This window comes from Diplotaxodon limnothrissa, linkage group LG16 (genome assembly GCF_057381915.1).
Source record: "Diplotaxodon limnothrissa isolate DT_005_m linkage group LG16, D_limnothrissa_male_GT1.1, whole genome shotgun sequence".
In the NCBI taxonomy this organism is placed as follows: Eukaryota; Metazoa; Chordata; class Actinopteri; order Cichliformes; family Cichlidae; genus Diplotaxodon; species Diplotaxodon limnothrissa.
The window spans coordinates 35,546,601-35,563,464 of NC_140611.1; the positions used below are offsets into that span (position 1 = coordinate 35,546,601).

At 39.7% G+C, this 16,864-nt stretch overlaps 1 protein-coding gene across 11 annotated transcripts in view; it reads left to right on the forward strand.

Annotated features, from left to right (window-relative positions):
• obsl1b (obscurin like cytoskeletal adaptor 1b) overlaps positions 1 to 16,864 on the forward strand; it is a 37,512-nt gene that overhangs the window by 14,673 nt on the left and 5,975 nt on the right. For 7 of the 11 annotated variants that reach the window (XM_085375256.1, XM_085375255.1, XM_085375259.1 and 4 more), the window contains 21 exons: positions 1,506 to 1,781; positions 2,445 to 2,723; positions 2,889 to 3,164; positions 3,428 to 3,703; positions 5,864 to 6,124; positions 6,593 to 6,868; positions 6,971 to 7,243; positions 7,559 to 7,834; positions 7,914 to 8,189; positions 8,823 to 9,098; positions 9,180 to 9,455; positions 9,871 to 10,137; positions 10,232 to 10,498; positions 10,601 to 10,870; positions 11,367 to 11,633; positions 12,616 to 12,882; positions 13,453 to 13,565; positions 13,778 to 13,931; positions 15,516 to 15,677; positions 15,799 to 15,903; positions 16,203 to 16,469. In XM_085375256.1, the coding sequence (XP_085231382.1) occupies positions 1,506 to 1,781; positions 2,445 to 2,723; positions 2,889 to 3,164; positions 3,428 to 3,703; positions 5,864 to 6,124; positions 6,593 to 6,868; positions 6,971 to 7,243; positions 7,559 to 7,834; positions 7,914 to 8,189; positions 8,823 to 9,098; positions 9,180 to 9,455; positions 9,871 to 10,137; positions 10,232 to 10,498; positions 10,601 to 10,870; positions 11,367 to 11,633; positions 12,616 to 12,882; positions 13,453 to 13,565; positions 13,778 to 13,931; positions 15,516 to 15,677; positions 15,799 to 15,903; positions 16,203 to 16,469 (5,160 nt within the window). The remainder of the gene's footprint in view (positions 1 to 1,505; positions 1,782 to 2,444; positions 2,724 to 2,888; positions 3,165 to 3,427; positions 3,704 to 5,863; positions 6,125 to 6,592; positions 6,869 to 6,970; positions 7,244 to 7,558; positions 7,835 to 7,913; positions 8,190 to 8,822; positions 9,099 to 9,179; positions 9,456 to 9,870; positions 10,138 to 10,231; positions 10,499 to 10,600; positions 10,871 to 11,366; positions 11,634 to 12,615; positions 12,883 to 13,452; positions 13,566 to 13,777; positions 13,932 to 15,515; positions 15,678 to 15,798; positions 15,904 to 16,202; positions 16,470 to 16,864) is intronic. The other 4 variants (XM_085375257.1, XM_085375266.1, XM_085375260.1 and 1 more) reach the window with 2 other exon arrangements.

Consider the following 16,864-nt stretch of genomic DNA (forward strand, 5'->3'; position numbering starts at 1 on the left):
TCTGCTGGGATGAAATTTTTTGTAGGCCAGCCTTGAAGTACGGCCCTGGATCCCTTAATTAAAAAGTCAATTGGATTTCTCCAAATGCTTTTGGATTGTCACAGAAAATAAGCTCTGAGTAAAATAAAAATTCATGACACATTTGTTCAGCAGGATAATCTCCGCAAATGAATTCCAACTGTATGATTTCTGAAGTGTAAGTACAATCTCAAAGAACTACACCATGGTCACATGACTTATTAACACCAGTAAGCTACTGTGTCTGATGTTTTTATTTTGAATATGCTGTGACAACTTCTACAGTCACATTTAGCCACTTGTACGCAAATGGTTTCCTCAAAATTGACAAGTGGGGTAATTTCTTGCACATTCTATGTTGCACAACAAAACATTAACATGTCTGCAGGTTGTGTTAATCGTGCTAATCCTAGGCTTATTTTTGACAACACTGCTCAGGGGACATTAAGGCTCTGTCCAAGTTAGTACTTAGTTTGTAGCATACTCCATTGAAGTTAACGAATGAGAGTTTTCAAACACTGTGCCATGCTCTATTTTATCTTTAAATCAAAATGAAAGAACTAGGCACTGTCTACAATTAGCTAAAGTTGCCCTAGAAAGACAGTGCGGCTTAATCTGATTTTTGACTTATTATCCAAGAGGAAGTTAAGTGTTTTGCAAAATCTTTAATTTGCCAAGCACTCAGGTAGCACACAGTCTGCGTTCTTTTGTAGAGAAATACCCTTGGTTAGCTTTAATAGGGGTGCATTACGGCTCTCTGTGGGACATCACTGACATGTGAACTAACCAAACATGCCCAAAGATTCAGTATATTAACCCTATCATTAAGTCATAATATCCAATTAATGAAATCCTTGTCCCTGCCAAGACAGTATACAGAAGCACACAGCCTTGATGCGGGCAAAGGTATTTTGACCCAAATGTCTTAGATGTCTTCACAGTTGTGTCAAAATAAATCTGAATTGCTTTGTCAGGTACCCAGGGTTTCATTAGTACACTCACTCTTTGCTTGACTAAGTAAGGTGACTGAACATTGGAAGAATTCCAACTTTCCAGCCTCCTACTGTAAAGGCAGGAATTTTCTTAAGGCTAAATCATCTTCTATACTCATACTGTAGGTACTGGCCGAATGTGTAAAACAAAAAATGACTTTCAACCATTTGTAAACATAAACCTTTGCTAATTAAGTATACTTTATCATACATTTGCTGTCACTGCAGAACCACCTCAGTTGGGTTTTTTTTTTTTTAAATTAATGCAATAAATTTCTTACAAGACTGACTGTTAATATTAATAAAACGTTTGGTAGACCAGGTTTACTAAATGTATCTAGCTGAATCTTTCCTTACAAATACAAATTTGAAAAATTTTAACATAGTTTATTGATTTTATTGGAAAGCTTCAGTTTTAGGGCTTTGCTTTGCTTCTTTTGGTCCATTACAGTACATGTTTTATTGACCAGTTCTATCTTACATTCAATCCTGTAGCTCCACCTCTGACATTTTCAGCAATGTCTGAGGTTGACCAGAAAATGACGGTCATAGCAGGCTATCCCATTGCTCTACAATGTGAACTGTCAGACCCCACTGGACAAGTCAGTTGGTACAAGGATGGAACAAAGCTCCTACCTCAGAGTGGAGTAGACATCCAGTCAGAGGGAAATTTGAGGAGTCTAGTTGTCTCATCAGCCGAGCGGGCTCACACGGGTGTATACCGTTGCGAATCAAAGGATGATGACATCCAGTTCACTGTGGATGTAAAAGGTGATGCTCAAAAAACTCTGCAGCGCTTTCATTGTTTTGCATTGCCACTAACAGGTTAACAGCAGGTGATTTAGTCACGTTTTTGTAGTGACCTAACAGAAAATTGTTCATTTCCCGGCCTTCCTAATACACTACTCATGCCACGTTAAAAAGCAGAGGCCAAATGTAAGTAATTTTTTATGTGACTTTAAAGAAAAACTACTCCCCGTCACACCTATTCATGATGACCCCTTTTTTAACACTTTAATAAGAGTAGAATGAAAGAATATAGGACATCGTCACACTAAACATCTCATTAAAAATGTGGTGTCATAATGCAGCTTCTGATTAAGCATATCCGATATATAAAGAAAGCTGTGAGTCTACTTTATTCTTTTTAATGTCACTAACCATATGCACTTCTTGTGCCATAAACACTCTTATGTCTAACCTGTACTTTTTGTTGGTTTCATATTGATCGTTGCTCTTCTAGACACTCTAGATGTCTTTGAGTTCTTGTTTATGTTGTTTTGTCAAAAGCACCTTGTTCTTAAAGACCTGTGTCAGCTGTCTGCTGCTTTGGTTGAATTTAAGTTCCTACTCATTTCTAACTGCATAAAGTGTAGTTTTAATATTTAAAGACACTTTATTAAGACAATCTTTTGCAATTTTAAAAACCTACAGCCCTACCTGTGAAGTTCTCAGAGCTTCAAGAGAATGACCGGAACAAGTCCGTCGAAGAAGGCGCTCCCATTGTCCTGAGATGCGAACTCTCTCATGATCCCTCTGCTCATGTCGACTGGTATAAAGACGGGGTAAAAGTTCTGCCACAAAACAATGTGGAAGTACAGTCAGATGGACTGACAAGGACACTGTTCATCCCATCAGCTGGAAGCGCGCATGCTGGTACCTATGAATGTTCAACAAAAGATGACACTGTGACTTTTAAAGTGGATGTAAAAGGTGATTTATTTCTATCGTTGTCGTCTTATGGTTCTTATTCTCTGTTGTGAGTGGCTGAAACATACTTTGATTTGAATGATCATGGGAAAATGGTATGACTGGCTGGACTGTGTTTTGCCTACTACAAGCATCTTACCCAGTACCCTTGTTATTCTCCTCTTTTAGGCCGATCGTCACGGATCATGCCACTCCCACTGTCAGAAAAATACAAGCTGATTGCAGCTGGTTGTCCGATTATCCTCCAGTGTGAGGTCTCAGACCCTGTTGCCCAGGTTTCCTGGTTTAAAGATGATTTGGAGCTATTCTGCAAAACTGGGCTTGATATGAAAAGAGATGGCAACTTCAGAAAATTGATGATTCCTTCTGCTAAAGTCTCTGACTCTGGTCTCTACAGCTGTAAATTTGCAGATGACATTGCAACATTCCATGTGGACGTCGAAGGTGATTTTCTTACATTCCCTTTCAGTTAAAGAGTTTGCAAGTGTGAGTTTGGGGCATTTTAGCATGGCCATAGTTACCATAGTTACCCTTAAACTAGGCACTTCTTTTTATTCATGCAGTTGAAAACACCTTGTGAAAAACCAAGTCTAATCCTAGCTGTGCTAAATTAATCAAACCCAAAAAGTCTTATTTTCACACTGCTTGTTAAATGATGCTCTGTCAGCTTAACAGCAGTCCTCTGCAAATCTTTTAATACCCCCCAGCTACTCCTGTGAGGTTTTCAGCGATTCCAGAGGTTGCGAGAAACAAATTTGTTGAAGCAGGCTGCCCAATTAAGCTGCAGTGTGAAGTCTCAGAGCCAACTGCCCAAGTCTATTGGAACAAAGATGGAGAACAGCTACTTCCAGAGAGTGAATATGAAATCCAAGCTAAAGAAACACTGAGAGCACTGGTCATTCAGTCAGCAGAAGTCAGACACTCTGGGATGTACAGCTGTGAGGCCGCAGATGACCATATAGAATTCAAGGTGGATGTTGCAGGTGATCTAAGTATTTTGAGCTTCGTCAGAATTACTAACCATCTATTAATACTTTGCTAGTAGACTAGCTTAGGGAACAATATTTGAATGTATAAGTTAGATGTGTTAATGCTTGATTATGTACTTTGTCTTGTTTATAATGTTGGTGAACATATTTATCCAAATTAAAAATGTAAAATTTGGAGGTTTTGCTATAATTTTGATCACAGATAGGTAATTACTCACTTTTAAAATTTCATCAACCCTGCTTCCAGAACAATGTAACAGAGGAATAACACTTGCAGCTTTTCGGAGAAAAAGAAAAAACAGTTAAAGAGCCAAATTGATTGGCTCTTTAACTGGTGGAGACCAAAACTGAGATATAAAAAAGAAAAGAAATTTAAATTGAGGCTTTTTCAAGACATAAATGTCTTTGTCTATGTAAATCAGCACAGACTAAGGGCTCAGGAAACTGCTGAAAATGTTGAGAAACATAGGTTGATCAGAAATGAAGCCAGATTCAGCAACTAATATAAAATAATATAATCCTCACCTCTAAAGTTTCCAAAAACACAATTTGATCAATTATAATACAGTATATAATACAATTTTGAAAAAACAGATGCCTTGTTTGTCTTTTGACTGCGTTTTACGTTGTTTTGATCTACTGATTAGTTTCATTTTAACTTGCTTTTTACTACAGCTTCAATCAAAAGTTTAAGATCACTTAAAAATGGCAAAAAAAAATAATCTTTTACATGGTTGGATCAACCAACAAGAAGAAATGAGAGTGAGACAAAACATTTTTTGGAGCATGCAATTTATTGAAAACAACGCTTAAACTAAACAGCCTGTTTCAAAGCTGATCAAAAATTTAGGACCACACCTCCAAAAAAACCCAGTAAAAGAATAAAAAGAATAAAACTTTCTTCCACCTTTCAATGTCCAATGTTTGGGGCTCTCTTGCAAAGTCCAAACGGTCAGCTCTGTGGCGTTCATGGACACGAGGCCACCTCTGTTGTTTTCAGCCTTGTCTGAGGTTGACCAGAAAATGAAAATGATGTCACGGAGATGTTTTTTTTATTTTTGAAGCCCTTCAGTGTCTGATGGTTATGGGGCTGCAGTCGGCACCAGTAATGGCCTTAATTTGGGTTGAGGATTGTCCAGTTTCTTGATGGACAGCCAACTGGATCCTCCGGCTCAGTGCTGGTGAAATTTTGGGGGTTTTCCACTTGACATTTTGGTTCCATAACCCTCAGGATTATTTAAGCTGCGATTGTGCACTGCGAGAGACCCTGCATATGCAGTTCAACAAGCCGACCACGTTCAAAAAGGGAAAATTTTTTTGCCTTTGCCATCAGAACGTCATGACAGTGTGACTACCTGACAGAAAATGACAATAAATCCACATTTTTGCACAGATTTGGCCTTTTAAAGGCTTGTGGTCCTAAACTTTTGATCAGCTGTAAAACAGCTACAGTAGTGTTTTCAATAAACTGCATGTTCAAAAAAATGTTTTGTCTCACTCCCATTTCTTGGAACCTTGCTATGATCCAACCATGCAAAATATAATGTTTTGCCATTTTTCAAGTGGTCTTAAACTTTTGTATGTTTGGACTGTATGTTTAGGCACTGAACACTAATGGTTAGGTTCAGGAAAAGATCTTGGTTTGTAATAAAACCCCTTCTCAAAAGTGGCCATGCACACTGAGAAATTATGCTTCCCAGTGAGTTTAAATATGGTGCCAATTCATACTTTATGAGTGTCCATATGCTATGACTTTGAAGTAAGACCTGTTTATGGGTGGAACCATAAACCCAGTGTGTCACTGCACCAACACCAAAGGACAACTTGTGGGTACCCGATAGATGCCCGTCTTGACACAACAACAGTATCTGACTCCCTAGGAATGAGACCAGGCATACTACACTATTATTACATACTACATTGTAGTGCTATATGTTAAAATAATGGTGTGATTTCACTGTCTGCCAAACAACATTTACACCATTCTGGAGCCAAATATCAGTTAATTAAAATCACTGTTGGCATACCTCACCCTTGACTATAAAAACTGAAGTAAGTTGTACAGTGTAGGATAACAAACACAAATCTGTTTACCATTGCTATCTGGTTACTGTCAATGAATTGAAGATCCTATAGCATGGGTTTGATTCTCAGCTGTTCCAGAGGCTGAGAGGAACGATCCTCTTGAAGCAGGCGGACTGATAAAACCAAAGTGCGAGATCTCACATTCTGCAATCCAGACCTGCTTGATTGAGGATGGAATAAAACTCTTGCCAGAATCGGAACTAAACGTTGATTCAAAGAGCAAAAAGAGGACACTGGTTATGAAACCGGCCACATCTTCATGCTCTGGCGTGTACAATTGTAAAACTGATGATGATTCAGAGTTCAACGATTTCTGTGTGGAGGTGAAAGGTGATATGATCTCTTTTGGCCATGTTTTCTTGGCAAATGTTTTAACTGTTCTGTTTTGTACACCTTCATGACCTCTAATACTTAACAAAGCAAAACCTGATCATCATCGTATCCATCGTAGCTGATTTTCTTAAACGTCTAAACGTTTAGCTGCTTTCTGTATACATGCTTTACATTTTAGGACAGCGTCTTCAGTGTCCAGCATGTATTATGATGAACTTTTTTTTCTGCAAACCTGTGTAAATAGTATTTCATGAGTGCACTGCCGCACATATGTTTTTACATCACTTCAAATGTGGCTTAACACCCACCAATGCTTCTGATGTCTGTGAGGAGTTATTACCTTGACAGCAAAGCTTAAAATCAGCATGACTAGGCTGTGAAAACTTGTGCATGAGCATAAATAATGAGATCTAGATTCATCCGAAAACTACTTTTAGTATTTTGTTTTTTTGTTTTTTTCTGCAGCACCACCGGTAACATTTGCTGATATCCCAGAGAGGGACCTTTTCCAGAGTGTTGTGGAACATGAACAGCTTGTTCTGTCATGTGAAGTATCAAGGTCTGATGGTGTTGTCAAATGGTACAAAGACGGAACTGAAATGCAACCAACCAATAATGTTACAATCCAAGCAGAGGGCACCAACAGAAAGCTGATTACACATTCAGCCCAACTGTCCGATACAGCTACATACACATCCCGTGTAGGAGACAACGTTTTAGTCTTCAAAGTTAACATACGAGGTAATAAAATACTCAAATACAACAGTCCAGAATTCAAAAACTCTGCTGATTGTATCTGCATATACAGATGTGGCTTCAATTACTTGTACTCTTTCTCCAAAGAACCTCCTGTGACGATAATCTATCCCAAGGAGGATGTCCACCTTGACCGTCATGTCCCTGACGAAATTATTCTAAGCTGTGAACTGTCTCGTGCCAGTGGTGTGGTCAGCTGGTATAAAGACGGTCAAAAGCTTCAAGAGAGTGAGAACATCAAGCTCAAGGTAGAAGGGCCTTATCGACGACTTAAGATACTGTCTAGTAGAGTAGAGGATTCTGGAGAATACGTCTGTGATACAGCTGACGATTCAATATTCTTTCACCTAAATATCACAGGTACAAACACCTGACACTATAGATACTGTCTGTGCATGTGGGGATATGTCACTGTTCTAAGAGAAAGGAGCACAATGTCCTATTAGGGGGTTGGTATATTTAACTCAAACAAGTCAATGTCACGCATCATCAGAACATTTTTAAGGCTAAAATATTGATATCTAAATGGCCTCCCACCAAGGTAAGGTGAAATTAACTCTGGTCTGTTGCTCTGCAAAGAGCTGAGAAATATTTTAACTGGTGCATACAGAAGCCTTTACACTATTATGCAGTATTGTTTTAATTGAAAAGCTGGGTAATACCATTCACTTTCAGAACCTCCAGTGAAGATTGTATCCCCAAGTCAGTCAGAAATGGAACTGTGTCAGCAGACATCTGAGAGGATGGTGCTAAGCTGTGAGATCTCACGGCCCAATGCAATGGTACGCTGGTATCGTGATGGACTCGAGGTGGGGGAGAACGACAATCTCATTCTGGAGGTGGACGGTGTCTACAGAAGACTTATTATACCTAAAACCACTGTCAAAGATTCAGCAGAATATGTATGCGACACAGCGGATGACTCCAAGACGTTCTTTGTAAACATAGCAGGTAATTAAACTTAATAATTAGAAGGCTCTTGCTATGTCAGCATATATCCACTCTAACTTAAGATTCACTTAACACACAGAGCCTCCTGTTCGCTTCATTCGTCCTCGGAAGATGGCAAGTAGAGTAGAGAAAATGGCCGGGGAGACTCTACTTCTAGACTGCGAGGTTTCAAGATCAAATGCTGAAGTCACTTGGAAGAAGAATGGGGAAGAAGTCGAAGACTCTAGAAACATCACAATCCTTGAAGATGGCGTCATCCATCAGTTGACCATTCACTTTCTGACAGTGGAAGATGCTGGGCAATATGTCTGCGACGCAAAAGACGATGTAATGGATTTCAGTGTGATAGTGCAAGGTAGGTTAAGCCTCATGCCTGAATTATGCTTCTGGGGTGAATCTATGTAGAGCCACTGAAGTTGCCCACGGAAGTGGCAGGCTGCATTGATGGTGATGTGTGGTTATATTTCTAGGAAGGCTATACTCTAAGGTTTCATAAGGGTTTGTGCTTACGACATATCTATGGTGTAGATTTAACACAGACGTACTGTCTGTAAACAGGCCTAGAGACTAGTTGTTGATCTCCAGTTGCTAGGGAAAAATGTGTATGTGTCCCAGCACCAAAAACCTTGATTGTTTTGGTTTCTAGCAGATTGCTGCAGTTGCCTGTAGTGTGCATGAAAGATAGAGATTTGTCTGCAAACACTTTACATTTACACTCCAAGCAGCAGTAAAACCTGGAAAACATTGACAAAAGTAGGACATTATTGCTTTAACAAACACATTTTAGAAGCCACAACTTTTACTTTGAAGGCAAATGGTTTCCAGACTGTTTCACTATCATTTGGGGAATAGTTTGCGAGTGCAGCGTATATAGCTTGACTGTCCTGCAACCATTGGCTAGCAGTGAAGGAATACATTTTTCCTTTGCAGATGGTCTGGCAATTATTCTGTTCCAATAAATGGAATGTTCTGTTTTCTTCATTTTCAGAATTACCTGTAAAAATTCTTGGAAAAACAGATGCAAAAATAGAAAAACAGTTCTTAGTATCAGATGACATTATTCTTGTATGTGAACTCTCAAGAGCCAATGCCTCAGTCAGCTGGTATAAAGATGACAAGCTTATTGATGACAATGAGCGATACTGCATCGAAGAGCAAGGTGTTTTCCGATCTCTGGTGGTCCTAAATGCGGCATTTGAAGATTCAGGGGAATATACCTGCGATGCAGTGGATGATAAAATAGTCTTCTATATCACTGTCAAAGGTAATATTAATAATAAATACTTAACAACTTGTCTTTCCTTTATGTTGAACACAAAATGATAATGTGCTTGTTTTTGTTCAGAGCCTCCTGTGCAGATCATTGGAAATGCAGGCCACCCAGAGCATCATATACTGGTAGCAGGAGATGATCTTATTTTGGAGTGTGAAGTGTCTCGGCCAAACGCCACAGTTGAGTGGTTATGGAACGGCAAGAGACTGAAACCAGATACTCGCGTAAAAATTGACAACTATGACGTTGTTAGGAAGCTTGTTCTCTCTGGACTTCAGCCCTCGGACTCTGGAGAATACATTTGCGATGCCCTCGATGACAAATTGATAACAATTGTAGAGGTCCAAGGTAAGTTAAGATGATGTTCAAAGAGGTGTCAGAATTTCATATGACTAGGTTTAACCTCCTAAGACCAAAACTCTTTCATGAAATGCATTTTTAATTTTTCTTTGCTATTTGGGTTGATTGGGAACTGATGATTGTAAAAACAAAGAATTACCAGATTTTTTTTTTTTTACCTAATTTTTGTTTCTGAGAAAAATGAGATCCACATATGAGGACATTCGTTTTAAATTTTGATAGATCAGTGGCAGTATAACGTCCTTGTAAGTGGATATCAGGCCCTTGTAGAGAAAAATTAAGTATTTTGGTCTAGACAACCCAAAATGTGATGTCCACATATGTGGATGCCAGGTCCTAGGAGGTTAATGATGCTTGCACTTGGAATTTCAAGCAGCTTCTTTGTAAATGTATTTTTGCTCAGAGCCGCCAGCCAAGTTTCTGAATAAAAAAGCAAACAACATCACAGCCTATGAAAACGAGAGCGTCACACTGTGTGCCATTGTGAGCCATGAAAGAGCAAATGTTCGGTGGCTGAAAGATGGCCAACTATTGAACGAGGAGAACATTCACATCTCCAGTGTGGGTAATACCCACAAGCTCATCATTAATCCTCTGCAGCTGTCTGATTCTGGAGAATATGTCTGTGACGTAAAGACAGATGAGATGTATTTCAGTCTTTTAGTGAAAGGTAGGAATTTGTCACTTAACAAAATGTGACCTCTCTTTCTAAGTATTTGATTACAAGATGCCATGATCTAAAACTGTATTTCTTTGCCCAACAGAAATGAAGGTTAAATTTATCAGACAGTTGGAGAATATCAAGGCTCTAAAGGGAACCCGCCTTACGTTACAATGTGAGATCAACAAGCCAAAAGGAGACGTTCAGTGGCTAAAAAATGGCAACGAGATCTCTCATAGCCGTCAGCACACAATCAGGGCTCAAGGTAGAGAGCGGAGCTTTACCATCCACCAACTAATGGAGGAAGACAGTGGAGAATATGTCTGTGAATCCACAGATGACAAGACCTCAGCCACTGTTACTGTAGAAAGTAAGTCCGTGTAAATCTTTAAGAGAGACAATATGCTGGCCAATGTGCAATTGTAACATGTGAGCAAAGTTTGAGCTCACAATTCATATGAATGTTTTTCAGCCCCCCGTATTATTGAGTTCATAGCAGAGCTTCGCAATGTCATCATCTGTGAAGGAGAAGATGCAGTTTTTAAGTGTGTGGTTTCACCAGAGGACACCAAGTTGGTGTGGCGCTTAAACGGCAAGCAAGTAGCCCTGAACGAGCGCACTGTGGTTTCCAGCAATGGGCTATGCCACATGCTCTGCATCAACAACTGCATGGTTTCAGATAGCAGCAGAGTGACAGCTGATGCAGAGGGGTTGATTTCAGAGGCAGAACTACAGGTTCAAGGTGAGTTGCGGCCCCTGCGATTGACACTTTACAAATTTGAATAATCCATAGAGGTTAGAATATTCAACATTAAGTTTCCTTATTTTTCTCTGGTGACTATCAAGCTTCAGTGGAGTAGTTTCCCTTTAATGGCATATATGACACATATTCCTTGCAAACAACTTTAAACTATTGAAAAGGTGACTTTGACAGCTTGCACCTCACAGGTTCTCATATCAGAATTCCTCTGGTTACTGACAGAGACAAGTGGCTCAGTGGTTTTGGCGTGCATTGCACTGCAGGGGGTAAGGCCCCACAGAGCTTTTTACTCATTCTCTGTGCTTAAACTTGCCATGCACCTTTGCTGGTTTACATATTCCCGTTGGTTTGGGTGTGGCCTCACAGTAGACTTAACAAAAACCACATACATAACTTAAGCATACTGTAATTGAATATAAGTGATGCAGAAAAACTGTTGACACGCTGTTATGTACTAATTCCTAACATTCACTTCAAGAGCAACAGGTGCTGTTCAGTAAGAAAATGACACCAGTTGTAGCTGAAGAATACAGTGAAGCAACTCTAGAAGTGGAGGTGAGTGTGGATTCGGGAGAGGTGCGGTGGATGAGGCAAGGGGTGCTAATCCACCCTGGGGCCAAGTATACTCTAAAGCACAAGGGCCGCAAACACAGTTTCACCCTCCACAAAGTGTCAATGTCTGACCGGGGCACCTACAGCTGTGAAACCCTTCATGACCGCACACAAGCCCAGCTCACAGTGGAACGTAAGTGCCCACGTGTTCTCACTATGCCCTGTTGTTGTTTGTTTACTGCTGTTGCCGACAACCCCATCTCACGCACAGCCTCCATCACTGCTTCATATGAAGGCAAATTTCAATTAACTGAGTAAGAGTAATTTGAGTGACCTGGGGACCAGGTTGGCACTTGTACTGAAATATGATGGAATCCAACAGGTGATATCCTTACAGCCCAAGCTGACTTTCGGACCAGGGCTTTCTGTTGTGACGCAGGACCAACAAAGCCCTGATAATTACACATGGGTGGGACACACCAAATTCTATTCTAAGGGTTAAATGCTTGATAATTAAAAGATGCCTCTGTTCACAGCCCATAATTTGATTTTGTAAACAAAATAGAAAATTCCTATGAATAAGCGTCATTTAACTTTCTCGAGAGCATTGAGGCCTGGCATACTGTAAAACGGGTAGGTTGTGGTGATTAAGATGTACTTATGCTTGTTTTTCTTTGCAGATGCTTCTTGTGTTTCGTAGTCCTATGAGCCACAGGCCAGTGGGTGAATTAAAGGCTGTTCTTTCAACACTAGTGTGGGTGGGAAGGGGAAAGTCAGTACTTCAGGCTGCTGTTGGCACCTCCTATGAATTTGGATCTCCTCCTATTGCATCTAAATTTACACCCTGGCCTTCAAAATTGAGGTTGTTGTCATCAGGTCTCCAAAATAAACACTCCTTTTTTTTCCACAGGGAATGTGTGTCTGTGTTAGAATAAGTGAAAAATGTTGGCCCTTCCAAAGTGCACTGGGCTTTTGCGTAAAGCCCAGTGCTCAAATGGCTTGTGTACGTGCCAGCTTGTATTGTTTAACCACTGTGCACCAAAAAGACTCCACGCCTGTTCTCCGACTATAAAAGGACGCCATGTCTGCTCAGCGCTAAATGCCTGAAATGAAAATGCCTGTGTTAGGTTCCCAGTCTCTCAAACATGACTTTTCCCACTTTGATGCCTCTGTAGCTCGAAAAATCACAATCAAGAGGGGACTGACTGACATTAAAACCACAGAGAGGGAAACGGCTTCTTTTGAGGTAGAGGTGTCCCATCCCAATGTCCCGGGCACATGGATGAGAAACGGACTCAAGCTTAAGCCAACTAATCACTTCCGTATGAGCGCAAAAGGACAAGTCCACAGCCTTACTATCTGTAACCTGTCAGTAGAAGACACTGGCACCTTTGTGTTCTGCATAGAGAATCTGAAGACCTCTGCAAGGCTTGTTGTAAAGGGTAGGTACTTTTGAGAAATTGTAAAGAGAAGCAGCTTTGCGATAATGAGTGCAAATTGCTCAACTGTTTAGTTCAATAATCATGTAAGTAATCCAGGCCAACTTATTATGCACTTCTGTTCACAGCAGGCAAACTGCAACTTTACTCATTTTGTTGTGACCTTAAACTGGTAGCTAAAGTGGCCTACTCAACGCTGGCCATGTGCCAACTAGTGGAGGCATGTAACAGAATGGATTGACAGCACTGCTACCACTGCCTTTATCCGGGCTCGTGTTACAAACACAAATTGGCCTAGCCCAACCAAGTGAAAAGCAGTAGCTCGGTTGAGTCTTTTCTGTCAGGTGTCATTTTAACCTCATGCTGTAAAATAATCCACTCCATAACCAGTCACTCAGTATGCATCATCCCTTTGAGCTCAGTATGAAATGCTGTCGATGACAATTGGATGAAAATGTCATCGCAATGAATCCATATAAGTTACTCCTAAAGGTTACTTTAATTTTGAGCAGCAATGTGTTTGAAGAAATTTAAGCAGGATTTTGGCTGTTAAGTAATCTCTTTCTGCACCAGAGCCCCCAGTGACCGTTTTCAGAAAACTGGAGAACCAGAGGTTCCCTGAAGGGGCAGTAATCTCCATCGAGTGTGAGCTGTCAAGACACAACGTGGATGTGAAATGGATGAAGGTCAGTGTTTGGTTTTTTTTATTTATTCTTTACTGGCAACATTTGTGATACTGACAAAAGACCACAGGAAAAAAAAAACACCCTGAAAACATTGATGTTAAAAGTTTTTTTAGAGTAATTTCCCCAAACCAACTCTTGATCTCTGCAGAATGTTCAAAGTAAAATTTTACTGCATTTGTTTGTTTTATTTTGTGTTTTCTTATCATTTTCAGGACGGGGCTGAGGTGAAGACCAGCAAAGACTTGCGCATTTATGCAATGGGAAGGAAACGGTTTCTCCAGATCATGAAATGCCAAGTCAGTGATTCTGGCATGTACACCTGCGATGCAGGAGATGCAGCTACATCCTGCACTGTGGAAGTCTACGGTACAGTCTACTATGTAAAATGATACCAACTTGATGGCAACCAAGTATTAAAGCAGTTGTAGGTTTTAAAAAAAAATGTTACTGGTCCTAAATTTATATAGTTTTGATAAGAAGCGATATTATGAGATGGGGTGTTTTTTGCAATAAGGACCTTACAAAAACTAGAATGATGACTCACTACAGTGCCACATCAAATGGTTGGGCATTTTTATTCAGAATTACACAATTACTACCAAGGTCATCTTCTGAGCTATGATCAGACACTGTTAGATGGCTTGGAACCTGAATGCTACACAGCTGTAGCCGGTGTATTCAACAAGAATCACCTGTTGCTTCAACACTTATAAAGCCCACGTGCCTGATTATTGGTATCTATGCTGGTATAGCTGGACATTATCGCATCAATCACCAATTATTCGCAATTCAAACAAGCCAAGCTTTAGTTAGCAGTTAGCAATAACCTCACTGAAGCATGTTGTAGTTGAACACAACTACACCAAACTACAACAAATAAGTAACTTAATAAGTTACTAAATATAATTTTGTATTGCCTGCCAGCGATTTGAGGTTGTGGTTAAGGCTCCATTATATATAGGAGTACAGTAGTCTAATTTTGGAGATATTGTTGCTTTTTGGCTAACAGTACTAGTAAGATTAGTATCTCCATTTTAAGATACCGGTTCTGACATTTAAAGCTCTTCAAGGACAAGCACCAGCCTACATCATTGAACTTTTACAGCCCTATGTCCCTAGTAGGTCCCTGAGGTCTTGTGATCCGGGCCTACTTGTTGTTCAGCATACAAGGCTGAAAACCAAGGGAGACAGAGCTTTTGACACTGTGGCCGCCAGACTGTGGAACTCTCTTCCTCAGAACTTAAGATCTACGGACTCAGTGATCACTGTTAAAAAACAACTAAAAACACATCTTTTTAGAATTGCATTTTGTTAACTGTCTGTTTTTGTTTTATACCTTGTGAAGCACTTTGTGATCTTTTATCTAGAAATGTGCTATATAAATAAAATTTTACTTACTTACATGTGCATATAATGCAGTTCTCTTAATGTTTAAGAAGAACACAGCAGAGAATAAGTGTCTTTCTTCTTAAAAATCAAGATGAGCTATTAAGAAATTGTACTTGTGTGGATACCATCAGAAAAATATTTGCAGATACAGAGCTACATATAAAAAATACATTAGTTAAAAGTTTCTGTGTCTGAGAAAAATTAGAAACTTAGCTATACAAATATATTGTTCTAATAAAATGTTCATAATTGTAGCCCCAATAGTGCTATTAGGCTAGTATTACTAATTAGGTTGGGAAGTTATTAATGATTAATAATAAATTATTAGTACTGCTGGATGTAGCTGGTATTTATGGCCATGTTGTTTTAGTAAGGAGTTGAAACTGCATTCAAGACGTGGCTTTCAGCTTTACAAATACAGCACAATGCTGCCATCTGCCTGCAACATTTATATGTTCTATGTCTGCTGGATGTGTGAATGAGGACTCCATTGTAATCTTAAATATATATATGTATACATATGTATTTATATATACATATTTTTAAATTTGAATTCTACAGAGCGTGAGCTGGTGATCCTCCAAGGTCTTGAGGACCTGGACATCCAAGAGGATGAAAACGCTGTGTTTGTTTGTGAGATCTCAGTGGAGGATGTGCCAGGGGAATGGTACAAAAATGGGGAGCGGATACAGCCCACAAGCACCATTAAGATCCGCCAGGAAGGTTTGCAAAAACCAAAACAAATAAACAAACAAAAATACTTTTTAGGCTTTAACCAGAAAGAAAACCTGAGAATTTGAAAAAATATTTTATAATAAACATTTCAGAATTTTTTTCATTTCAGGGACAAAACATTTTCTTCTCATGTGCAACGTGCGAGCAGAGGACTCTGGAGAGATTAAGTTTGTGGCGAGGCACATTGAATCTGTTGCTTACTTGGAGGTGGAAGGTATTCAAATAATGCACCTACTAACTAATTAGAATGGATAAACCATACTGGGGCAACCTGATGATCCTTAAGTTTTGGGGGGTTAATTCAGTGATTTTTGCTCATTTAATCCAACTAAACAGTAAAATTTCATTTTTTCAATGCAATCAATATTTAGCTTCACATTTCCTGTCTCTAGTGCATGTATTGAATATGTATTGTCTAATCATTAAAGTAAGGTGAGGTAGGTTACAATGTCTACCTCAGTGTGTTGTGATTTCAATAAGACCCATATTTAAACGACATTCCTTCCCTTTCAGAGCTTCCAGTCAGTATTGTAAAACCTCTGCAAGACAAGACGGCCCTTGAGAAGAGCCGTGTGATCTTGGACTGCACAGTATCCAACCCCAGATGTAGCATCCGCTGGTACAAAGGCAGCAATGTCATCCTGCCCTCTGAACGCTTCGAGATCTGCAGCGAAGGATGTTATCGCAAGCTGATCATCCAGCAGGTGGCGCTAGATGATGAGGGCACATACAGTGTGCAGGTTGGAGATTATACTTGCTCTGCAAAGCTGACAGTGGAGGGTAAGAGGCTTTTTCATTAAAGCTTAACATCATCAGTGCACAAAAATGACATCTGACTAAAAGTTAGGTCTAGTTCTTTTAGCAGGATATTGTTATCTAGGCATGCACCACCTTTACTAGGTCTGTTTTTATTTCTGTGCCATTGATTATCCCATAAAATGGGTTGTAGAGACAAATGTCAGGACTTACATTTTTTCCACCCCTTCCCCCCAGAGTCTGTTATTAAAATACCCAGAGTTTGTTATTAGAGCTGTAACAGGATAAAATCCCTCTCTTATAGCAGCAACAGCAAATACTGTGTGTGCATATATAACCAGATAGTGCCACCTACTGGAACAGCAGAGTTACCACATGTAATTTCTTATTTCGTGAAAGGTCCCGGCACATTTTTATAT